Source organism: Amphiura filiformis, chromosome 16, assembly GCF_039555335.1.
Source record: "Amphiura filiformis chromosome 16, Afil_fr2py, whole genome shotgun sequence".
Classification (NCBI taxonomy): domain Eukaryota; kingdom Metazoa; phylum Echinodermata; class Ophiuroidea; order Amphilepidida; family Amphiuridae; genus Amphiura; species Amphiura filiformis.
The window spans coordinates 20,266,252-20,292,854 of record NC_092643.1 but is presented as its reverse complement, the minus strand read 5'-3'; the positions used below and the strand labels follow the sequence as shown (position 1 = coordinate 20,292,854).

General features: G+C 39.5%; 2 protein-coding genes across 2 annotated transcripts; both read left to right on the top strand.

Annotated features, from left to right (window-relative positions):
* Nucleotides 1-3,772: 3,772 nt before the first annotated feature.
* LOC140172483 (uncharacterized) lies at nt 3,773-22,472 on the top strand. The gene is made up of 4 exons (XM_072195630.1): nt 3,773-4,010; nt 6,951-7,045; nt 12,190-22,391; nt 22,459-22,472. Exons 2-4 carry the CDS (start codon nt 7,023-7,025, stop codon nt 22,470-22,472), a joined length of 10,239 nt encoding a protein of 3,412 aa, XP_072051731.1. The 5' UTR covers nt 3,773-4,010; nt 6,951-7,022.
* Nucleotides 21,854-24,781, top strand: LOC140135706 (uncharacterized). Its single transcript, XM_072157301.1, has 2 exons — nt 21,854-22,930; nt 23,969-24,781. Exons 1-2 carry the CDS (start codon nt 22,489-22,491, stop codon nt 24,172-24,174), a joined length of 648 nt encoding a protein of 215 aa, XP_072013402.1. The 5' UTR covers nt 21,854-22,488; the 3' UTR covers nt 24,175-24,781.
* The last annotated feature ends 1,822 nt before the right edge of the window (nt 24,782-26,603 follow it).

The window sequence follows — 26,603 nt, the reverse complement described above, 5'->3', positions numbered from 1 at the left end:
TTGTTGCCTCTACTTTGCAAACCGGGACGTTCGTTCTTTCTTACTTTCCCGTTCTTTCTTTCTTGCTTTCCGTTCTTTCTTTCTTGCTTTCCCGTTCTTTCTTTCTTGCTTTCCCGTTCTTTCTTTCTTGCTTTCCCGTTCTTTCTTGCTTGCTTTCCCTCCCTTTCTCTCTTGCTTTCCCTCCCTTTCTTTCTTGCTTTCCCTCCCTTTCTTTCTTGCTTTCCCTCCCTTTCTTTCTTGCTTTCCTCCCTTTCTTTCTTGCTTTCCCTCACTTTCTTTCTTGCTTTCCTTTCTTTCTTTCTTTCTTTCTTTCTTTCTTTCTTTCTTTCTTTCTTTCTTTCTTTCTTTCTTTCTTTCTTTCTTTCTTTCTTTCTTTCTTTCTTTCTTTCTTTCTTTCTTTCGCTCTTTCCCTTTCTTTCCCTCTTTCCTTCCCTCTTTCCTTCCTTTTTTTTTTCCTTCCTTCTTCTTTCTTTACATAGGCATAAATCCCGGGATGAGTAATAAATTCCTCAATATTTCGATAAGGGGCATGATCTACTGAATCACCTCCATGTAGACGCATGTATGTGGGTTCCTTTATTTCTTTCGTTCGTTCTTTTTTATATGTCTTTCTGTTTCATCAAGTAGGCCTATAGCAACATTGGGTTTCAAGAAGGTTGAGTTACATAGCGTAAATTCCGGTGTGGGGGTGGGTATACCCCCCCCCCCAATGTTTTGATAAGGTCAATGGTCCGCATAATCACCCCAAGTTCACACATGTATAATAGATGTGGGTTTCTGACAAAATTAACCTCATTTTTGGCCAAACTAAAAAGTGCCAATTTTTGCGGCCTTCGTGCTAATTTGTTCCACTTTTGCACAATATAATTCACCAGTAGGCCTAATTAGCTTGCCATAAATTATTCTGTCGCCAAGATGCTGGCTTCACTGTAGGCCTATTGCAAGAAATTGATTTAAACGGACCCATCCCCCATGCCATGTCAAGAGAAATCTACGCCATTGTTAATGTTGCCTAAAGATGCCGGATTCACTATTAATATGCCTACTTCAAGAAATGTTTTCATCCCTCCCCTAATGTCAAAAAGAAATCTACGCCACGGATATTTAGCGGTTGCGGTTTTATACCATGCTATAATCTGCTAATAATGTCCCACACTCCCCATCGAAATTCATCACAACATGACAAACGAATAAACTCAAATTACTTTCAAATACCGTATATATGCCTAGGCCTACCTTGAATTTAAAATCTTCGGAAAGTCATCACAAAAGAAGTTTCCGAAAGTCATAATTTGCATAAACGATTTGTTTGATTTATTATTATAGCCGTTGCGGTTACCATGCCGCATAATGCCCACTCTCCGTCGAAAGTCACCACGAACGGATAAACTAATATCACTTTCAAAATTATTAGATCACTTGGACCATTTATTTTCAAAATACGTAACTTAAAACCACCTTTGTCTCAGCCATTAATTTGTTAGTTCCGTCTAAGAGATGTGATATTTTCCGCCTTAGATGAAACTGGAAGTTTTGTTACCATTAGCGGCGTCGGGAAGTTGCCACGACCTGTGCGTAATCCGCGATAGCAACGCAGCAACGGACCGTAAATAAGCGGGCCACCATTGGTTGATTCACCGAATAAATCCAAATAATTATTTGTATTTATTAATTTATCTATCTATCTATGCATTTACCATTTATCTGGAAATGCTAGAACTTATTTATTTATCTATTTATTAATTTATAATTTATCTATAATCTCCGAGATGATACCGATGAATCGATCAGTTCCTCTTCAAAGTATCGATTATCGACAAGTTCCTCTTTAATAGTATAGATACTGAACACAAAGTAGACAGAAATAATGGTTGTAGAGATAGAATATGATGAGTTTTGAATATATGGACAGCAGATTAAGGTGAAGCAATTTGAATACTTTGGTTCAATGGATAGCACAACTGAAATTAAGAAAAGATTGGCGATTACAAGGACGACTGTGCAAGGTGTGAGAAACATGTAAAATCTAAGGCCCATCCATTGATCTCAAGATCGTGCAACTGTTTTCATTGCTACATGTACTTAAGGATTCGAGTCTTGGGCTATGACCAAGAATTACATGAAAAGAGCTGATGCTTTTGAGATTTGGTGTTACAGGAGACTTCTGCAAGTGACATGGAGAGACAGGAAAACAATTTCCTGGAACCTAGATACGATAGTTGCAAGTTTGTCTCGGTCCCAGCCGGGTTGTGTTCACTAAACAAACCGTCTGGCGACAACCCCGAAATGACGATAGCTGATTGGTTAATGAATTTCCAAATAAAACTTTTTTCAATTGGCTATAGGACTTGTAAACTTGTGTAAGTGACACTAAACATCGTTGACCCCTCAACTATTTGTAGATACTGCAAGCGCAAAATATACGCTAGCTTACAGCCACTGAGGCGCCAATCGTCTGATATCGCCTTTCATGTCAGCGACTCGCAGCACTTACTCACGTATGTTGTGTGGATTTATGTAACCGCATAGCTGTCACTCAACCTCTGCAGGCGTTGCTCAGCCCATCATTGATTGACAGCCAATTCTCAATCGGAACATTTTCTTATAACGATGATTGGCCAATCAGAAAAGACGTACTATGAGGTTGCCGCCAGATGGTTTGTTAAGTAACGAAGGATCACAAATCGGCTGGGACCGAGACTAGTTGCAGGTCACGGCAGCTGATAGGCCAAATCCTATCATGCTTTGTGCAAGTTTGCGATATCATAATAATAGAACTGCACATGCCATAGAAAGTGTACACAATATCTCTCATTTCAGAGGGTGCTTTTGTTTGAAAAAAATATGACATCGAAAGTATTGTGAAACTATCCATAGCTCTCAATATTTTAGCATCTCTTACTTATTTTTAGTACATATTTGCTATTGTGCAAGCAGATAGCCTGCGATGCATGATGGGATACTTCCTTCAGCTGCTGTTGTTGCAAGTCTAGCCATGAGAAATGGCATAGTACTTTTGTCAATGGTTAGGAAAAAATGGCAAAGAGCTATGCAAGGCAGACATGAAAGGGGATGTCCATCATAATTTGAACTACCGTAAAAATTCGATAGTTAGCATATGTACATGTACTTACTATTGAGCACATTTGAAAACATGATAAAATTGTACCAAAGTCTGGTGCTTTACCAACTGAGCTAATGGAGTTGAGACACAAATTTGCAGGTTTACTTATTCGTATGTAACTATGTGTATAGATGATTTGCTCAAAACCCTGTACACTATATGTTTGCATGTTTCAAAAGCGCTCCATAGTAAGCACATCGTAAGTATCATACGCCCGTGCATCTATTCAAAATCTAGTCACATGAGAGTGATTTTGAATAGATGTATGGGCATACGATGTTTGGAAATCGGAAGGACTCTGTTGTTTCTTATTGTCATCTTTAAACATACATCAAAGTATACATTTTCAGAAAGGAAATGAAGCAAGAAATTCAATAAGCATAACAGATTCCTGCAAAAGTTTTTGTATATGAGAAGTTTTTGAGAAAACCACAAAATTTGAGTTGACTTTACTGCCTTGAGGAAGGTAAACCAACTATTATGATTCAGCCTCAGGATTTATTAAAAATTTCAAATTTGGCACAAAATATTACAGGACATTTTAGTTTTCAATGTAGGCCTATGTAATGTGAAAAACAGAATTTAGACATGTTGAGCCTCCATTTCTTTATGTAATAATGCCTTTAATTTTTTTCATACTGTAGGAAACCAGAGTTGCGCAGGCAGTATTCCGTGAGCACCAGCCCATGATCTTCAGCCCAAGTTTTGTTGACAGTAGTTGGTGAACACCAGCCCATGTTCTTCAGCCTGAGGTGTGCTGCCAGTATTCAGTGAGCACCAGTTCATGTTCTTCAGCTTGATTTGTGCTGACAGTACTCTGTGGCACTAGCATATGTTCTTCAGGTTGAAGCAAATATCAGATTGCAAATGCAAGCAGGTAAACAAGGTAGGTACAATTTTGAGGTCTGCTTGTAATTTTCAATTTGTCCGAAGGAAAAGACCTTTTCAAAATGAAAAAGAATCAGTTTTTATAACTCATCTCTTGCAGTACAGCAGCATCCCAAAAATATCTTCAAAGGCCCATTTCTTTGCTATTGCTATGTTATCCGATAAAAAATAGTCCAAAAAGGGAATCAAAATAATTGATAAAAAGTTAAATTTATAGTGATAAGGCATTCAAAAGTCCAAAAAGGTACAAAAAATCTTCAAAAAAGTTCCATTTTATGGAAGTCCCACGTCCCCCAATATTAATCCTGTGTACATGCCGCGATATTTTTTACCGATAAACATTTGCATAGGGACTGCATAGTCAGAGGCAAGGTTCATTATTGATCGGATTGATTGATTATTTATTAGTAATAGACAAGTAATAGTATATTGTGTGTATTCACTTTATTCCATAATCAATATTAAGTATGATGAACACATTTTTGTTAGAACGACTCCTAGCGTAGAAGTATAGGCTCTCGACTGTGGATTCAACAGTTGAGGGTTCGAAACCTGGTAGAATTTTAATTGTAATAAATTTGTTTTTCTTTTGTCAAGTAAGAGGTAATAATAATAGCAATAAATCTGTCGTATAAACCTGAACACAGCGCAATGCAGCCTCGTATACTACATAGTTAGGGGAAAAAGTTCACTTTGGTGACCACTCTCTGGCTAGTAAGGTTTGACGATTGATTAGGCTTCTTTAGATTCATGTCCCTCATGAAAATCATGGCATTTTTTAGGGCCAAAATCAAAATAGCCACCAATCATGACTTTTTCGGATTTGACTCGATTCTGACATTAGTTTGACATTATGGCATCAAGTGACCACGATCTTCAAATTTGATCTGTATCCAGGTTTGACTTTGATCGACCCCAAGAAATCAATCGACATTAATTTGACTTCTATGGACCATTTTGCCCAGACAAATTTAGTTTTGAACAAATGTCCCAATCATGGCCCCATTTGCAGAGCCAAAATCCAGATGGCCCCATTTGGTAGAGCAGAAGCAGAAGTGTCATTTCCACCACCATCTGGGGTTCATGTTCTTATATGGGGTTTCAACTGCCTTATCTTGGGTTTACATCTCATCTAGGAAAGGTGCCTTATCTGTGGATTTAGACGTTAGTCCTGGGTTTACGTTCACCTGTGGCTAAGATGTTTAACTTAGCATATCGCAGTTCAAACCCAGATAAGGCATATAAACCCCTGATAATCGCTTAACCCAGATAAGGGACGAGACCCCAGATACAAAGCACTTTTCTAAACCCACAAATCAAATTTAACCCTAAATAATGAACATAAACCCCAGAAAAGGCATCTAAACCCCACATAAGGTGCCTTAACTCTAGATAAGGGTTGTTAACCCCAAATAAGGGTCGTAAACCTCAGATAAGGCATCTAAACCCAAGATAAGGCGCCTTAACCCCAGATAAGAGACGTAAACTCAGATGTGGCAGTCTAAACCCCAGATAAAGCGCCGTCTGGGGTTTACTTCTCTTATATTAGGTTTATGTTCCTTATTTATGGCGCCTTATCTTGGGTTTAGATGTCTTATCTGAGTTTACGTCTCTTATCTGGGGTTAACAACCCTTATCTAGAGTTTGGGCACCTTATGTGGGGTTTAGATGCCTTATCTTAGGTTTATGTTCCTCATTTAGGGTTTAAGCGCCTTATTTGGGGGTTGGACTGCTTTATCGGCGGTCTACGTCCCTTATCTGGGGTTACGGCGCATTATCTGAGGTTTAAATGCCTTATCTGGGTTTAGAATGCGATATGCTAAGGTTAAGGCATTTTAGCCACAGGTAAGGAACGTAAACCCAGGATAAGGCCGCCTAAACCACAGGTAAGGCGCCTTATCCCTAGATAAGGGATGTAAACCCAAGATAAGGCAGTTTAAACCCCATATAAGGGACATGAACCCCAGATAAGGCGGAAATGACACATTTATGCTTCTGTTTTCATTCAAAAATCACATTTACGCTCTACCAAATGGGGGCCATCTTGGATTTCTGGGCAAACATTATTGTGTAATGTCAAATTAATGTCAGATTCGGATTTCTTGGGGTCGACTTATCGAAAAAGTGTCTTTGTACACCATTTTAGGTAATCTGGTTCAAAACTTATTTTTTCAAGATGATACCGGGCGGCCACCATCTTGGATTTCTGGATAAATATGAGTTCGTGAATGTCAAAGTAATGTCAAATTTGAAATCCTTGTGGTCGACTTATCCAAAAAAGTGTCTTTGTACACGATTTTAGGTCTAGTCTTGTTCAAAACTAAATTTTTCAAGATGGTGCGGGCCAACATCTTGGATTTATGGGTGAAAATGATGCCGTAATGTCAAACTAATGTCAGAATCGGAATCCTTGTACTCGACATATCCGAAAAAGTGTCTTTGTGCATGATTATAGGTGCTCTGGTTCAAAACTTAAATTTTCAAAATGGTGGTGGTGGCCATTTTGGATTTTAAACTCAAACGAAAAATGCCATGATTTTCGCGAGGGACATGGTGGCTATTTTTTTTTCTAAATGGTCCATAGAAGTCGAATCAATCGTCAAACCTTACTAGCCAGAGAGTGGTCACCAAAGTGAACTTTTTCCCCTAACTAACAGTATATCATGTAAATGTATTATGTGATGCAAATGTTGACCAGTAAAAAATATCGCATACAGGCCTGGCTGTGATGCATATGAACTTTGTCATAGGCTAAAGTTTGTTCGGTTTGTATTGATATAGAATGGCATGTACGCAGTTGTCATTTTCATGGGGCCTTTAAAGCTGGCTACGCCCCTGCCTGTATCATGTAAAAACAGAATTTCAAGAAAATGTTGGGCCTCCATTTCGTTATAATATAATAATAATAACTGTAAATTTGTTTGATTTCATACTGTAGGAAACCCAAGCATGCTGAGTTTGACAATACTACATAGTACATGGTCTTCTTGGAGCAAATAGCAGATTGAAAATGCAAGATGCCGGTAAAACAAGGTATGATCCGTTTTTGAAGGCTTTTTTTAAACATAGGTCGCCGAAGGAGAAACTTTCGCACGAGTCGTTTGTCAGTGAGTTTGTATTCACTTTCAAACAGTGGAGGTGTGCACATGGTATACACATAGCAACTGTGGAGCCTGATGGCATCTGTGGAGCTCCACAGTTGGGGTGTTAGACTGGCCCCCAGTCTCGGTTCGGTTCCATCTCTGGATAATGTAACAATAAATAATTACATAATGCCCTATGAAAAAAAATGCGAAAGTCCTCTACCCCCCCCCCTTATTTTCTTCAATGCCAAAACCCATTCCTCTTCATCCACAAATCGACGCCACTAATTACACCCACCACAGTCAACCATGCAGCAATATAGAAATATACTCAGATTATAAGTGAACGCGAAAGTCCATTGAGCGCTGATTCCGAGACTGGTCCAATCTGTTAGAGATCTCACTTCCAAATATTCGTTCAACGAAGCACGGTGATTCCGATGTCAATTACGAAAGCCCCGCCCAGTTTCAATTCAAATATGGTAGCACAAAGCTATGCCGCGGGATGTGACGCTTAAGATCGGATGGGACACTTGTCAACAACTGAGAGGTATTGAGCTCAAGTGGCACGCGCCTGACAGACCCATGGTACGCGCAATAATAAAAGGCAACCACTGACTCGGACTTCGCCTATTGTCCATATTATGTATATTATCGCGTGCGGTTTGCAAATGTTTGCACATTATTTAGCTAGGGAAGCCTTTTCAAATATCCCCGCTGCCAAGCTGCGTTGATTGGTCGGATACAATATCGTTGTTTAGTCGCTGACACAAACGTTAATGTAGTGAAAACATGGACGTGGTATATAGAAAGATTGCGTGACTCCAAATCCGTAAAAGTGAACTCCCAGCATTTTGTGGGAACTGGAAGTCAAATTGCTTACAGACTGGGAGGGTCCATGTATTGGGTTGATTTTTAATGGGATGTAATCTACATTACCAGTCGTTCTCCATGGACCCGAGGGAGGGTCTATTGGGGTGTGTGTGTGTGCGTGCGTTTGTTTTCATAGACAAGCGTGGACCCACCTATGACATTTCACACATAAAGTGTGGATCCCCAGCAACCGTGGACGTCCACAGTCATAAAGAGTTTACGCTTTCAATAGTGAAATGTCACTGTGTAGAGATCCACGATTACACTGTTAAGGTCCGTTCATACTACCACCGCATTTGCGATGTGTTGCTTTGCGATACGGTGCGTTGCCGCACTGCATCGTACTGCAAACTACTGCATTGCGATATCGCAATAAAGTTAAATACATTTAAACTTGGAAATGCGACAAGTTGCGGCAAAAAGTAGTCGATATATCGGCATCGCAAAGCAACGCATCGCAAATGCGGTGGTAGTATGAACAGACCTTTATCTAAATAGGAGGCTCATAAGGTCCACGTTTGTATACCATAATATGCACACCTCCACAGGGGTATGTGTGTGACAGTGTCTGTCAACTATATGTAAAGACTTGTGGTTAAAATTTGTTTCGTATGAACACCAATTCAAATCATGGGACACCGTTGTATGTTATAATGTATATGTATACATGTAGATGGATGGATGGATGGATCTGTTTATTAAATTCCATACAATGTGGGGTTATAAAAAATGTCACCATTTTTGTGTCCCCTGAACTAAAGTTGTACCTGTCAAAAATTCTTTTCATGTAGGCCTACGTGTATGTATTTAGTTTTTTTTAATTGCTCCTACTTCCAAATAATAAAGGCCTCTGTCCATGCAACCAACCATACAGTACTATAGACAAATCCAATGAGCCAAGTCATGGTCAAGATTTGGTCGGACATCTTTGGGTAGCCGCTAGCACCAACCTGGTGTTTTGAGCGCCCAATTGTGCAAATAAAAGCCGCCTAACACCTAGAGAAGATGCAAGGACGAGGAGGGTTAATAGAATAATAGCTAATAATATATATAATGTCGACTATTCCGCGGGTAATCCCGTCGCATCTATTCATACATAGTCCTTTTGTTCGTAAGTACATCAATGCATAGATACCGCGTGTAGTTAATCCGATTATTATGTCACTTCAACAGCGAATATACCATGTAGAAGCTTGTAAACTTTTAATCATTCTTTTGTCTACCTGTGTTCTCGCAGAAGGTGTAAAACGGGTGATGGAATGCAGTTTAAAATTTCCGCCAAGGCCGAATCATTTCACATTTTGAGTGCATTGTAGCCGACGGCTACCCAACTAAGGCTGCTAGTCAGGTGTAGGAATGCGTGAATTTGGATTCCTCTATACTTCAGAGGGCACTAAATTCACATGGTTTCTTTTCCAACGGTGGTTTGTGTTTATTTATTTATTTATTATTTACTAGCGGGATACCCGCGTTTCGCGCGGGTCCCCGCTAGATGAGTAAATGGGAGCGATCACTAAAACAGGAGGAATTACTGAAAAGGTAGAATCATTGAAAGGTAAATTTTATTTTTCTAAACCTGTCCCTTCTTGCATTTCCATTTTCTTTTCAGTTTATTCTGCACGGGCCTAGTTTGTTTCCATTAAAACAAAATGTTATTTAGCTTGTGATTTTCCGTTTCCATGTTGGTCTGTGCATATTATGCACCCCGTACGTGCGCGTCACATTGCTCAGTACGCCGACGCACTAATGCCAACCCCTGCTGCCAGTTAGTTACGGTACGCGCTACCACTGAGTTTTGACAACAAAAATCCCTGGAAAACCCCGGTTTTAACCATATTTTCACTGATTTTGAGGCCAATTCTTGGTCTTGACCGCTTTCAACCAAATAAAGTGCAATGCGCGTTCCCGTATATTCCTCAATCTCCCGTATGAATGTGGCTGTAAAACTAAACGACGATTCATTATAGTCCTAGAATAAATAATAAAATTCACGCGACGTAGCCTTAATCTCTTGGCTGCCAACATCGGTGCATTGGCGAAAATGGGGTGCGAGTTTCGTGAGTTCTCCGCGTGAGGGGCTTAAAAAGCTCGTAAGATCATTCTTAAAGTACGCGATGTTGTGCATCTAGATAGCCTGAATAATTTCTTGGCCACCTCGCAGTTGACAGAAAACAGGGCAATGTTGCTCTGCGTATGGTTTTTTAATGGAAATATTATTACGCGGTTCACACTGCCCTTATTACCCACAATGCCACTGCATGCGATTTTGCATAGCAACACGACAGTTTTTTATGTTATTCTCTTAGTTACCATCAATTTTTGCAAAAATGAACCTCAGATGGTTTAATGGCAATATGTACCCAATCAATGTACGAATAAATCAGAGCTGAAAGTGAAATCATCTCTGAGTCTATTCGCGCACAAGATTTAGCGACTTCCTTTTATTTATATAGATTTGGCAAAATTGACAACAATACAGAAAATACCAAATATGCAATCAATCATCATCACAAGAAACACACAACCAAGTCAATGAGCCAGGATAACCCATAAAGTTGGCTAAATATGCCAACTTATTTCCAATGGGGTCCAAAATGATGAGTGATGAATGTCTACACTGTTGACTGATTATGAAACTGTTATGAATAATTTATTAGGTTTTCAGTTCAATCGCCTCGATCCATTTTGCATAATATGAAAGTACTTGCATTTGCACAGGCAATAGTGTGTTTCCAGACTTGTTGGCCTATGGCACAAGTGTAAACTTTGGACAGCTTGATAAGCAAAAATCTACAAACACAACATTAAGTCTGATACCATTAAGAAAACAGGTCCAACATGCGCTTGCAAGTTGGAATGTTTAAATGTCTGGTATGAACAGGTTTCTGACAAATAATGTTGATGATGCTAGAAAACAGGAAGCAATAAAAAATATTAAAAAGGGGTCATTTTTTATGCCCCTATGAGAGACTTCCAATAAAAGCACATTCAAAATCACAATACTTTGATTTCAGAGAAAAGTGAAATTCTGCCTAACTTTTATGAGGCAAGAGCTAAACTTGCCTAACTTTATGAAGCTGGCCCAAATAACTTCTGAATGAGACAAGAAAGAGCAAAAATTGCCTTACTTTATGAAGTTGGTCTGAATTGTTCATCTTTAATGAGGCAAGAGCTAAAATTGCCTAACTTTATGAAGATCCAAGCCTATTATCCATTCCTTTGAACTTGGCAGACCAGGGTAAAGTTTCAAACGTCCAATAATTCTAGCAGAGTCCAACTTACGCTTGATTGAACACGATAATGCGATCGATTTTCTGACGCGGAAAAGTACGGCCAATCCGGGAAGAAATCGTGTTTAGATATCGTATAGGGCCTACACAACTGACTTTTTGTTGGATGTTTAAAGTGACCAAGAAAGAATAAATTTGGGGCGAGGTTGGTTTAAATTGGTGAAGCTCGTGAAGAGTCTGACCAAAGAAGACTTGCCCCCTTAGCCGCAGGGCTTTAGCAGTCGTGCTCAGTCTTGTGTGCAGCAGCTGTTTCATACCATCTTCGCCTGAAACCAATGAAATTTCTAGAAAGTTCCTTGTATAATTAAAGCCATAATATGTGTTTGCTCCACAGAGACACCCTCAATTTTTCTTGTATTTCTTTTTGCAAGACTAAGCCTGAAGTGCTTTAATTACAGTGAAATAAGTTTTTATATTAAATCCGGAGATCTCCAGTTTTATTCTGAGTTCACCAATCAAATGATGGCTAACAAGTCTTGTGCATGTGAGTTCATTGAATCGGTGACGTTTATATAAACTGTGTGCATATCGCTATTCATCTTATATCTTATTTATATGTCCCAGCTGTGTGAAACTCCGCTCAATAATACATGTAATACGATTGGCAAGCTAATACACGCATTGTAGGTGCTGAAATGAAATAGTAATTTACTTCGTTTTACCTCATTTGTTTGGTTCGAACTTAAACGGGGAGAAAGTGATCAGTGAAAACTTAGCATTTGAATAGGAATCTATTCTTTATGTTAAGCATATATTATTGCTTTAAAACTACATTTGAAAGTATAGTACTGATGGAGCACTTCTTCAGAAGACACAAGGAAGCTCATTTCACTCTCAAGACTTTATTTAACATCAATGAAATCAAGCAATTTTAAGAAGTCTACTAATAACTTTATTATATTTTCCCCATTTCTTGTTCACAATTCTCTAGATCCCAGCAAATGAAGCAGGTCTTCACCTGTTCAAACTGCAATTCATCATTTACAAAGAAAAATCTGTTAAAATTGCATCTATTTGGAAGGAACAACTGTCAGAAGAAGAATGAGTACTCTGCACCAGGCAAAAGTAGGTACACATGCAAGCGATGTGAGAAACCCTTCGACTACAAATCAGAACTTATCGTACATCAGCATCTGATGGCTAATTGTGGCAAAAAGAGACGCAGAGTGACATCTTCGACCGTGGGTGATTCCTCATACAAAGTTTCTCAGCTGGTAGCGGGGGAAGTTAACTCAACACCAGGAGTTAGCTCAGAAGATTCACGGACTAGAGATGATGACAATGGTTTAGCAATGGAAGATGCAACAGGAGATGAAGAAACAACAGAACTTCTTTCAAATGTAGGAGAAAGAAAGGAAAATATGGCAGCAGAAAGAAAGCTACTCACCTGTCCTACCAGCAATAGATCATTTAAGAAGAAAAATATGTTGACATTGCATCTAGAAAGGAAAGGAAAGGACTGGCAGAAGAAGAATAAGTACTCTCCACCAGTCATAGATGACACCGAGAACAAGGGCACAGAATCCAGTCCAAGTGGCCTGTATATCTGCAAAGTGTGTGGCTTCAAGAATAAAGCACGAACTGCTGTTGAGAATCATATTTGTCATGTACATAGTGGCTTCAGTCATGTCATATCAAAACTCTTCACTTTCAAGCGTGGAAAGCAGGAACAGAAGTTAAACCTGAAAAGAGATTCAAAAAGAAACTTCAAGTGTTCCTATTGTGCAAAGAAGTCAACTCTTAAAGAAAATATGAAAGCCCATATAAGACTACACAGTGGTGAGCTTCCCTTTCAGTGTAATGTTTGTGGCGGCAAGAAAAAGAGTCAATTGGCAATAGCCCAACATATATGGAAGATGCACAAAGCTGCAGCCATCGACCAGTGTATGTACAAAGAGCAAGATAAATTGGTTGTAATGCAGACTACTGAATCTGATATGAATGACACTTCCACTCGGGATGGCTTGAGTCTGCCGGAAGATTCAAGTCAAGTATCAACTGAAGGACCGAGTGAGTCAAACAGTGACGCTGACTTTGACAAAGAAGCCATGGGTGACAGATTGGAAGTTGCAGCAGGAAATCAAGGGATGCATAGTTGTCAATTATGTGATTTCAAGAGTGCAAAGTCCACAGATGTTGTAATGCATATACGCAGCCAGCATTGGGGCACTAGCTCAGCCATATCCAAGCTCTTTACATTCCAATGTGGTGAAATAGAACAGAAGATGAACTTGAAACGAGATGCTAGAAGTCGACTCTTCAAGTGTCCCTACTGCTTGAAAACATCAAAAGATAAACGGAATCTGAAAATCCACATTAGAATTCACACTGGTGAACTGCCATACAAGTGTAGATTGTGCAGCAGAGGTACAAATCAATGGAGCCAAATGGCAACTCACATCTGGAAGATGCACTTAGATGATGCTATCAACAAGTGTTTGTACAAGGAGAGGGAAGTAGCAACTCCAATGCCAAACATTGAAGAGACCAATTTGAATGAAATGGCAACACGAGATGCTACTCCTGATGATGATAGCATGTTTCCATCAGATGAGTTTGAACCAAATGATGACGATATTTGCCAAGAGAATGATAGAAGCAGTGAATCAACATTGAATAACACAATACAGCATCAATGTGGAGTGTGCCATTTCCAGGGCTTGACATCCTCTTCACTGGAAGATCACATCAAGAAAGTCCACTGGGGCTCAAGTTCAGCTGTATCCAAATGTTTTACATTCAAACGTGGACCAGTTGAAATGAAATTAAAGTTGGATCAAGACAACATAGGTGATCTTTTTAAGTGTCCATACTGCAGCAAAAAGGGTAGTAATAAGGAACATTTGAGAGTCCATAGTCGAATTCATAGTGGAGAATGTCCATACAAATGTATACTATGTGGCGATGACAAAAAGAGACAAAATGAAATAGCATCCCATATTTGGAAGAAGCATGAAGATTATGTGCTGGACATGATCATGAAGAGAAAAAGTATCAAATCTGCTCCAAGTTCTACTCAGATGAAAGTAGAGGAGAGAAGGCGTATTTGTAACACAGCAGGTGTTTGTAATATAGATATGGATGATAATGATGATAAGCAAGCATCAACTACCAAGCTATCAGATGAAGCAGTGATGGACAGACAGAGCAACAATATTGTTGTTTCTCATATGGTAACTCAGGAGGTTTTCAATGGTAGAACAAGGGCTCTTCCCAAGACCATTGCCAATGTTGATGATGACCAAATACATGTACCAGCCAGTACAAATCTATCAGACAGTGAATTGAAAGGACCTGCGTGTAACATATTAGAAGAGGGAAATCAAGTATCAAATAAAGGGACGCATAGTTGTCAAGTGTGTAATTTCAAGAGTGCAAAGTCCGCAGATGTTGTAATGCATATACGCAGCCAGCATTGGGGAACAAGCTCATCCATATCCGAGCTCTTTACGTTCCAGTGTGGAGAAATCGAACAGAAGATGAACTTGAAACGAGATGCTAGAAGTCGGCTCTTCAAGTGTCCCTACTGCTTGAAAACAGCAAAGTTTAAACATCAATTGCAAGTCCACTTTAGAATTCACACTGGTGAACTCCCATACAAGTGTAGATTGTGCAGCAGAGCTACAAGTCAGTGGACTCTAATTACAAGACATATCTGGAAGATGCATACAGAGGATGCAATCAAAAAGTGTTTCTACAAGGAGAGTGATGTAGCAACTCCAATGCCAAACATCAAGGAAATCAATTTGAATGAAATGGCAACACAAGATTCTACTCCTTATGATGATATGGATGAGACTACCACTCCAGATGGAACTCTGCCTGAAGATACCAGTCAAGTATCAACTGAAGGACCCAGTTTAGATGATGGTGATGCATTCAATAATCAACCTACTCCAGAGAAAATAAATAGTGGTGATCCAAGTAAGTCAAACAATGATGCTGATATTGACAAAGAAGCCATGGGTGACAGATTGGACGTTGAAGTAGGAAATCAAGGAACACACAGATGTAAAATGTGTGATTTCAAGAGTGCAAATTCCATAGATGTTGCAATGCATATACGCAGCCAGCATTGGGGAACTAGCTCATCCATATCCAAGCTCTTTACATTCCAATGTGGAGAAATAGAACAGGAGATGAACTTGAAACAAGATGCTAGAAGTCGGTTCTTCAAGTGTCCCTACTGCTTGAAAACATCAAAGTCTAAATATCATCTGAAAATCCATATCAGGATTCACACTGGTGAACTCCCATTCAAATGTAGATTGTGCAACAGAGGTACAAGTCAACAGAGCCAAATGGCAACTCACATCTGGAAGATGCACTCAGAGGATGCTATCAACAAGTGTTTCTACAAGGAGAGTGATGTCGCAACTCCAATGCCAAACTTCAAGGAGATCAATTTGAATGAAATGGCAACACAAGATTCTACTCCTGATGATGATAGCATGTTTCCATCAGATGAGTTTGAACCAAATGATGATGATGGCGAACGTGCTGCGGCTTATGTGATTATAAAAGATGGAAATCAAGAGACAAATAGAAGCAGTACTTCAACAGCAAGCTCTACTGGATTTAAGGATATGCATTTGCCAAACAAGAATGCACCAATGGATATTTCTCACCATGAAGATGCAAATACAGACTTAGGGTGCCTAGATAAATTCTTGAGTTCCACATTGAATGGTGCAGATCAAGGAATATTTAGTAAAATCGGAGAATATCTTCAACATCTTCATCCAAGTTTAACAGAGGAAAGTTGTGATGGCTTGTCTGCTGCCAGTGATAATGATGCAGGAAAGGAGGACATGCAGACGAATGCCAAAATGACTGAGAAACAAGAATGCAAGAAAGAATTGCAAGACCAGCAGATAGTTAGCTTGAATCCTTCCAAGCAGACATCGCATTTGGTAGAACATCCTAGACCACTTGATGATCCACTACTTGATGATATAACTGGAGTTGACATCTTGTACTCACCTAGTGTATCTGAAACCATTGTGCTGGCAGGTTTACTGAACACTTCACAGTTTCGTTGCATCTACTGTGGTGAACAATTTGGTTCAGCAGAGGATGTTGCATTGCATTCTCGTAAACACACGATAGGGAAACCGTGCCGATGTATGCATTGTGGATATCAGACAGCTGACAAAGCCCCAATGAAGGATCATGTCAAGCTACAACATCATAAGACAGGGTCAGTGATGAGTACTATTTCTTGCATCAAAGGAATAGATACCAGAGAAACAGATAAAACAGATGTGCTCAAAGATCCAGAGAATGGGACTTTGTTAAGTTACGAAGGAAGAGAAGGAAGTGAAGGTTTCGCAAGAAAAGAAGATGTAGATTTGCCATTTGGAAAAGAAAGTGAAGATATGATGCATAAAGCCCAAACTTGTGGTTTGCAAAAAGAAGTGGGGAGTGGGACTTTGCCAAAAGGAGCAGAAAGTGGAATGACAAAAGGAGGGTCTGAAAGAAATGCTCTGCCAACAGGGGCAAAAAGTAAGAATTTGCCAGATATGAAGACAAAAAACTGTGGAAATGGAAGAAGGGATGAGTATGATTTCACAGATACTGAAGGTGTTGATGCAGACCCTGACCACAACGAAGTAGTAGTCAACGTCAAGAAAGTATCAAATGCAGACACGAAGATGGAATCAAAAGGCATGAATCCACAGACAAGCTGGGTTCAATGTGATTTGTGTTCAAAATGGAGGAAACTTCCAGCTGATGTCAATGTTAGTGAAGTTACTGAAGAGGATGAGTGGTACTGCAAAATGAATCCAGACAGATCTCACAATGATTGTGAAATTCCAGAAGAGTCATATGATGAAAATGAGATGGTGATTTATTCAGATAGTGGAGAAAAAGCTGGTGATTGTGTCAGAAGAGTAAAGTGTGGAAGACCACGTAAGTTTCAGCAAAGACCTGTGAAAAATGGCGATACTAAACAAACAACATCAAATAGGTCATGTAGAAACCAATCTGGAAAAAGATTATATGTAGAAGAAAAAGGCAATGATGCTAGTTTTGATTCGCCTACAAAACAGAGAAAGTTACAAGCGCAAGGACTAGGCTGGTGTTTCAGTTGTGGTGGATTATGCAATGGAGATTGTATGAAGGTATCAAAGAAAATGGCTCATACTGAAGAGAGTGCTACTGGTGGAGATATTGTTGAAATGGGAAAATCACAGAGTGAGACTAGAGGAAGTAAGAAAAGGACTCATTCTGAAGAGAGTGCTACTGGTGGAGACTTTTTTGAAATGGGAAAAATGCAGAGTGAGACCAGAGGAAGTAAGAGAAGGACTCACTCTGAAGAGAGTGCCACTGGTGGAGACTTTGTTGAAATGGGAAAAACACAGAGTGAGACTAGAGGAAGTAAGAAAAGGACTCACCCTGAAGAGAGTGCCACTGGTGGAGACTTTGTTGAAATGGGAAAAACACAGAGTGGTGTTACTGGTGGAGATAGACATCCAGTGAAAAATATAGGAAAACACACTGGTGCCGGCACATATGGTAATGATATCATTAAGCTTAACCATGACTACATCATTGAAGAGAGTCAAGCAGAAATGGAACTCACACAGAAGTTGAAGTCTGCCAGATCAATGCAATGTCCATACTGTCACAAAAAATTTGGTTCAATTTCCAATGTAATAAGTCACACAAGAATACATACAGGTGCTAACCCATATGTGTGTCTTCATTGCAAGCACCGCTGTATACACAGACAAAATATGCTATTCCATATCATCAATCGCCACTGGGAGAGATCAAATGAAGCATTTGCTAAGATGATAGCATGGTGCGGTAAGAAGACAGGGACAAAATCAAAGGTGTATAAAGAAATGAGACACAAGCATGTATGTACACAGCCAGAAATTCGGCCTTTCTGTTGCGTTGTGTGTGCATCTCACTTCACGTCTAAAATGGCTGCAAAAAGTCACATCTTTGCAAAGCATGGCAACATTTTTCAGAGATGCGTAGCAAAACTGCAAAGAGTGAAAAATAGTAAGCAGTGTAAGGAAATGTTTGGTACGTCAGATGGAAAGATTGATGAGAGCAAGAGTGAAGCTGTGCTTCTTCAAGATGGATTATCAAAAGATAAATGCAAGGAGGGAATGTTACAAAAGGTGGGAGAGAAAGGTGACCATGGTTTGGTCAGTGATCCCCAAGCAACAAACCATTCAATTTCAGACAAAACTTCAGATGCAAAGGATGTTACAGAAGAAAATATTGATGAGAAAGATGTTGAATATGCAAATGCTAAGGAGGTAATGTTAGAGATAGAAAAAGTTGAAGAGAAAAGCGATGAAACTTCAGATGCTAAGAAGGTAACGGTAGAAAAAGTTAAAGAGAAAGGCGATGAAACTTCAGATGCTAAGAAGGTAACGGTAGAAAAAGTTGAAGAGAAAGGTGATGAAACCTCAGATGCTAATGAGATAACAGTAGAAAAAGTTGAAGAGAAAGGTGATGAAACCTCGGATGCTAATGTGATAACGGTAGAAAAAGTTGATGAGAAAAGTGATGAAACTTCAGATGCTAATGAGGTAATGGTAGAAAAAGTTGATGAGAAAAGCGATGAAACTTCAGATGCTAAGGAGGTAATGGTAGAAAAAGTTGACGAGAAAAGCGATGAAACTTCAGATGCTAAGGAGGTAATGGTAGAAAAAGTTGTAGAGAAAGATGATGCAACTTTAAATGCTAAGAAGGTAATGGCAGAAAACATTGATGAGAAAGGCGATGAAACTTCAGATGCTAAGGAGGTAATGGTAGAGAAAGGTGATGCAACTTTAAATGCTAAGAAGGTAATGGCAGAAAACATTGATGAGAAAGGTGATGAAGCTTCAGATGCTGAGGAGGTAACAATAGTAAAGATTATTGAAAATGGGGTTGAAACAATGAATGCTGAGGAAAACTTTTATGCGAGAGGTGATGAGCCTTCAGATGCTAAAGTTGTAAAGGCGGAAAATATTGACAAGAAAGGTGATGAAACTTCAGAAACTAAGGAGGTAACAGTAGAGAAGATCGATGAGAATGGTGATGATGATGATGGAACATTAGAAAATGTTAGAAAATCCTTTCAAGCAATGTTAGAAAAGTTGATCCAGGAAAGTGCAGATGATGATGATACATCCGAAAACCTTAATACAAATGACAATGAAGCCCTTGCAACAAATACAGAAACAGATGTTACCAATCCTGAGATATTGCTTGATAATGTTGGTGATTTTGATGCAGTAGAAGCAAGACCTTTGATTAGCCAAACGATATTTGAGGCAAAAGAGGCAAAATTAAAAGAGCTACACAATGCAAAGGGTAATGAAGACATTGCCTCAGAACCAGTTGCAGATGTCATAGGAAATTCAGAAATGTCCGGTGAAAATGAAACCTCCATCCATAGTTTAGATCTAGATGTTAAGGAGGTTACACCTTTGACAAGCTATGAGGATGATGATGTTGCCTTGCACAGAGATTTTAAAGACATTGACAATTATGATGATTTCTTCAGGGATGGAATGCAAGTAATTACTGACAGTGAGAAGAACTCGGATGCAGGTATGCAAGTAACAAATGTAGCTATTACTTGTAATCATGTCAAGACAGAGCCAAGAAGTTTCAGAGAATGTGATGCTTCTATTGATTCTTCCACAGCTGGTTTAAGAGATGGTATGCACCAAGGAGATATGAACGACTCCAGAGATATGAGTCACTCTGGAGATATGAACGACTCTGGAGATATGAACGACTCTGGAGATATGAGCGACTCTGGGGATATGCAGGACTCTGGAGATATGAGGGACTCTGGAGATATGAGTCACTCTGGAGATATGAGTCACTCTGGAGATATGAGGGACTCTGGAGATATGAACAGTTATGGCGATATAAGCAACTATAAAAATATGAGCAATTCATATGATTTGAAGTATGATGATTCCTTCAAGAATGGAATGCAAGTAATTACTGACAGTGAGAAGAACTCTGATTCAGGTACGCATATAGCTGATGTAGAGATTATTGGTGATTATATCAAGATGGAGCCAAGAAGTCCCAGCAAATGGGATGCTTCTATTGATTCATCCACAGCCCGTTTAAGAGATAGTATTCACCAAGGAGAAGAGAATAAGGATGATATAAAAGAAATTAATTTGCAACAAATTGAAATGACATCAGTGACAGTAGTAGAACATATTAATGGTCTGGTAGATGACAAAACAGACATGAGCGACTCTGGAGATAAGGACGACTCTGGAAATATGAGCGACTCTGGAGATATGAGCGACTCTGGAGATATGAGCGACTCTGGAGATATGAGTGACTCTGAAGATGTGATTCACTCTGGAGATATGATTGACTCTGGAGATATGAGCGACTCTGGAGATATGAGCGACTCTGAAGATATGAGCGACTCTGAAGTTATGAGCGACTCTGGAAATATGAGAGATTCATATGAGATGAGGTATGATGATTCCTTCAAGAATGGAATGCAAGTAATTACTAACAGTGAGAAGAACTCCAATGCAAGTACGCATGTAGCTGATGCAGCTAGTACTTGTAATCAAGTCAAGATAGAGCCAAGAAGTCCAAGAGAATATGATGCTTCCATCGATTCCTCCATAGCAGCTGATGAAGAGAGTACTTGCAATCATGTCAAGGTAGAACCAAGAAGTCCCAGAGAATGTGATGCTTCTATTGATTCTTCCATAGCTGGTTTAAGAGATTGTTTCCATCAAAGCCACAAAGCAGGTACATTAAGTACTTGCACCACTATTAGAGATAGGAAAGCATGTAGCAATGACTGTACTAATTTGGAAGAGTCTGAAGACGTGCATACACCAGAAAGGACTGACAGAACACGCCGGATTTCACATGGACAATCTAGTAGTGCAGTTGAAGAACCGAGTGGAACTACAGGACTGTCCAATATGTCAAACCAGGTCCCAGTTCCAAAATCAGAAGAGCCAGCACTACAACAAGCTGTGTTTGATGAGCAAAATACTGTTCACTGCTCTGCTGATGGGTCCAGTGGTGAAGGTCTGCATGTCAACAGGGTGCAAAATTCATCACCTATGAGTGGGTTGACTAGACCAAGTGTGCCATCAGTTAACAGGGCCAGTTTCACCGATACATACCACCATGGAAGGGCAGAAGTGAGAGAAAGCTCTGATCAAGGTGAAAATGCATCACATAACTCGATGGCAATGCCAGTTGTCAAGAACAGGATATGTAATGTTCATCCCAATAACACAAGCCATAACCAGAGCAGCTGGTCCAGCAGCTGGAATCCTCAACCATCGTCCACATCAAAAAGATCAGTTGACTTTGTCTATGCACCAAGTGCTGGGGAGAAACTAATATGGGAAGCACAGGTTGTTCAATGTCCAGTGTGTAGCGTAGAGAAAGACTCCACTAAAGAAGTGATGAGTCACATGCGAGAATATCACAGTAGTGAGACCCCATTCAGATGTTGTCATTGTATGTACTCCTCAATGAATGTACAAACCATGGTAGATCACGGCAATCGGCTTCATCCAGCCAGTTTGTATGACCTCTGCCATTTCTTTCATATATGTCAGTGGCAAAGTGTTGGAAACAATGGAGCTACACCGTGCACTCCGAGAGCATCTGGGAAGAGAGCATGTCGTCCACTGAATGCAGATGCAGAGTTTTACCATTGCACGTCCTGTGGATTTAAGTCATTCCAGCTTCCCATGATGGTTGACCACATCCAAAGAGCTCACAAGAAGTCTTTGTACTTGGAGATTGACCCATCAACTCAACAAGTTGTCTGTCCTGTATGTCTTCATCACTGGGATCATCTACAGATTGCATTGAGTCACACTTGCTCTGGAGCTGGTAGAAACATCTTATTCGCATATGGAGAAAGTGTGGAGGAATCTCAGGAACAGAGGGCAGGTCAAAATAGAAACAGTGGTGATGGTGGATTCAACACAGTTTGGAACCCAGCACAAAGCACAGTCACTACTCATTGTCATTCCAGTCTTTCCAGTCATGCATTGTCTGGACAAGAAGCATTCCATGGTATACAGTATTCCAGGCAGCATCCTTCATCTGTAGATCTAAGAATACGGCCTACCTCTCCAGAGTACAATGCAAATCCTTCCCCATGTGAGAACGAGAAAGGGTCTCCCCAGGATACCTTGTGGTTAACAATCGCAATGTATACCCCGGTGAGATCCAAGAGAGTAGGTTTTCTCAGTACCGCATGGTGAATGAACATTCCAATGAGGCCCAATGTGGTACTTCCACAGGATATTCTTCTGTAGCTGATCTAAATAGATACCCCAGAGAGATTCAAAGGAGCAGGTCTTCACAGTACCACATGACGGATGACCCCAATCATCACTCTAATAAGGACCAAAGAAGTACGTCCACAGGATATCCTTCAATAGCTGATCCCAACAGTTATCCGACAGGGATCCGAGAGACCAGGCCTTCACAGTACTCCATGCTAGACGTGCATAGTCAACACAGCAATGAGGGCCAAAGATATAGTTCTAAAGGGTATCAGGCTGTGACTGATGTCAGTCCATATCCCAGTGGTAGCAGTCATCAGGGATTGCATCCATTTCATCACACGCCAGAATGGACCGGTAGTGGAGAGGGACAATTTGGACATGAGCCAGATGTCATATCATCTAGGACCAGTAAGTGCTGACTTAATTCTAGCTTCTTGAATTAAAGACTGATGCAGAAGTTTTGTGAATAATTAAATCATGTCAACCAGAAAAACCTCACTTTGTGGTTAGATGTTATCACCAATGCAGCAGGCAAAACCTTTGGCCTTCAGCTGGGTGGATGACCCAGTGTCATCAGAGGTCAATCACTGAGGAAGTTGCTAGATAACCCGATCCCAACCATGTGACAGATTAACATTAACGTGGGCAGTGGTCATAGTTCTGACATTGACGGTGTTGTCATTTTGGACCATGAACGGGCAGTCAAAGAAGCAACTTCCTCGGCAATTGGGCTATTCCATTTAAAATCCACACTCCCCCTGTGGAAGATTTTGGAAATATCCTCCACAGGGGGAGTATGAATTTCGAATGGAATGACTACATTAGGCAGCTCCATTTGAATTTCATACACCCTCTGAGAAAGATTCAACCTGAATCTTCCCCTGAGGGAGGGTGGGTTTCAAATGGAGCTGTTAATGTGGTCATTCCATTTGAAATTCATACTCCCCCTGTGGCAGATATTTCCAAAATCTTCCACAGGGGTAGTGTGGATTTTAAATGGAATAGCCCATTGACTTCTGACAACACATGGTCATGAGACCAAAGGTTTTGGCTGCAATGTCGGTGATAGCATCTACTGGTTGACATGATTTAATTATTCACAATTTGAACATTTCCCAGATGACTAAGAGCCAACATAGTGATGATTTTTAGTCCTATGCTTTGTCTACTTTCTGTAACACTAAAAGTAAGAAGAAAATAAGACTTTTCATTGTTGAAAGGTATTCAGTCATGTTTCACAATTGTTCACCACCATTGTCTGTGTGGTTTACTTCACAAGGGCAGCTTTAACTGCCCGAGCTTGAAGTAAACCACGCAGACATGGAAGAGTTGTTGAAAGTCAAATCAATAGATCAAATTGTTCATGATAATATCGAACAATGATCCATTAGCAACCAATGAGATGAGTTTTATTAATTCCATAATGTTCTTTTTATTTTGATGTAGAACAAAACAGGAGGCTTCCTATTGTGACCCATCCTGGACAACACTTGTACCAAAGAGAGGCTGGTGGTCATGTTGAGAGTGCGAGTGATGGGGGCGAGATGGTTGGCAAGCAACGGGAAGTATTACCAGTCATCCTGAGTGTTACGTCTTTGAGTAAATCATGGAGAAAAGAAGTCGTTGGTGGTGATGGGTCGACAGAAAAGTAATATGTGATCAGTATAGGGTGTACATTGTACCTTAACCCTAATGCGCTTTCTGCTTTGTCGTCCTCAAACCTCAACAAACCTTTTGTGGCAAAGAGCCCAATTTTACCTCACTGTAGCCAAAAATTTTGATATTACCAAATATTTGAGGAAAACTGACAATTTGTGTTCAATTTGTGGAAGTATTCCCCCTTTTAAAAAGTACTGTCTTGTTCACATGATTAAAAAATGACAGAATGTGTGCTATATGTATATATCTACAGATATTGTTTATGAAGTAAAATTGCCAAAGAGCACAGAGCCTGTGCTAGTCAGGGTAGGAATGTTATAAGAATCAGAGATGCCAAAGGTGAAATTAAACTTGGTTGATGAAAAAGCATCATTTACTTTGGAAAGAAACATCTAAATATGTAATGTTTTGCATTGTTTGTAGTACTTTGTAGTATTCATAGAGTGTGTAGTGTTGTAATATACTTCGGTGATATATATATGTTTAAGATTAAAATCATGTAAAAATTCACAAATTACAGACCTATTAAATTACAGGGTGTATCTCAGAAAAAGTTACAATTTCAAATGATTTTTTTGGCAATTTAGAAATATTGTTTTCCGACTAAAGGGACTAAAAGGGAATATGTTTTTGTTGGTGGTGTGCAGCATGATGTTGGCCAAGTCATGATTTTTTTTCTGTGCGATTTTATGCTTTGTTTTCTGTGGCATACGAAAATTTACCTGGTCCAATACATTCTATACATTAGCTACTGGTTCAGCCAAAAGCTGTGTATTTAAGACAAAATGAGGCATTTTACATGAATCTGTAATTTAGATACTGACAGTATATAAATTAGCTACATGTATTTGAATGGGGCTTCGACCTCATCAATACTGATGTTTTCTTTGTTTTTTGCAAAACTTTAATTTCAAAAATACCAAATGACTTAACCTTCACTTTTAGCAATTTATAAATTTTTTAAAACTTTTTTAGATTTGCGCTGGGATCACTGAATTTGACTTTAAGTGGGATGGGATAAATGCCACTGTGTTGAGTAATTTTTCTCTTTCTTACTGACATAATGAGTCAGTTAAACAAAGAGAGCCCATGTATATTTTGGGCATTTTTTCTTTGGATTGTAACATCTTTTAATATACACATTGTATGTACCAGGGACGTAGCAAGCATTTGGACAGGGTGGACGAAGTTCAGGGGCCCATGGATTTAGGGTCCCTGAGCAAAGGCAAAAATGTTAGGGTTGATAAAGAAGATGGTAACAGCCCCCCCCACTGCTGCTTGTCCATGGGCTCCAAGGCTCTTGCTATGCCCCTGGTAGTAACATAATGTAGTTTATTGAAAAGGTTCAAACCAATACGCACAACTAAAATTGTTCACTTATGTGAGCTTTCAATACAATATTTCTATGTCTTTTTTAAACTGATGGAATTGAATACCTGAGTGGAAGAAGGGGCAACTCCATCAACACTTCTTTTGAGATATTAATAAAAAAACACAATATTTTGAAAAGACAGACTGTTTTCATCTTGACTGGTACATGAACATATATGTGAAATGATATGTGGCAATGGCAACGGTACATGTCTTAAAATAAACTCAGTTTTGTTAAATGGAGTTAGGGCCCTTCTTCCACTCAGGGATAGTGTCTGTAGTTTATCAGTAACAAACTATTTGTATCATTTTTAGCTTTTTTATCAGCATGTTTCCAAGTAGAAACTTTTTTCATACACATTACATCACGCAAACAGTACTACATGCAATTGTTAGTTGACAGTAAATTTACCAGCTTCATAATTCGTCAGGTTCATCACATAGTGACGTATTGTGATTTTTGGTCATTTTTGGCAATTTTTATTACATAGGTTTTTTAAAAATATTGTTTTCTACAATTACGCCAAGTCCCAAAGCATAAAATTAAGTAGTTAACTAGTAATTAAATAATTGTTTGTTTGTTTACCCAGGTTGGTCCGTGAGGAACACATGCTAATCCATGGAAAACCATGGACCGTTCCAAGCTCATACAAATGCACAAGCCTGGATAGCCAGTGTAGGCTAATATATGCATGCTGGCCCAGATAGCTTTGATAAACAAAGCAAGAAATGGAAGAAAATAGCTAGGAAAAAGAGAAAAGAGAGAAGGCCACTCCCAAACACAATTGTACAATTTTACTCTTAGCCCTTACTTCGTGAGAAAGGAAACTGGAATTCCAATCTCAGGCCCCGATGCAAAGGCTTGAATGAATTGGCATATAGTGAGAAAATGGTACAAAAAGTAGCAAAAGTGCATTACATAGTGGCAGATCTGCTACACACCACTATGTGATACACTTTTTATGAAAAAGATGCATCACATAATGGCGTATCGTGATCTATGTGATGCACTTTTTTTGTAATAGTGGATACACCACGATGTGCTGCACCT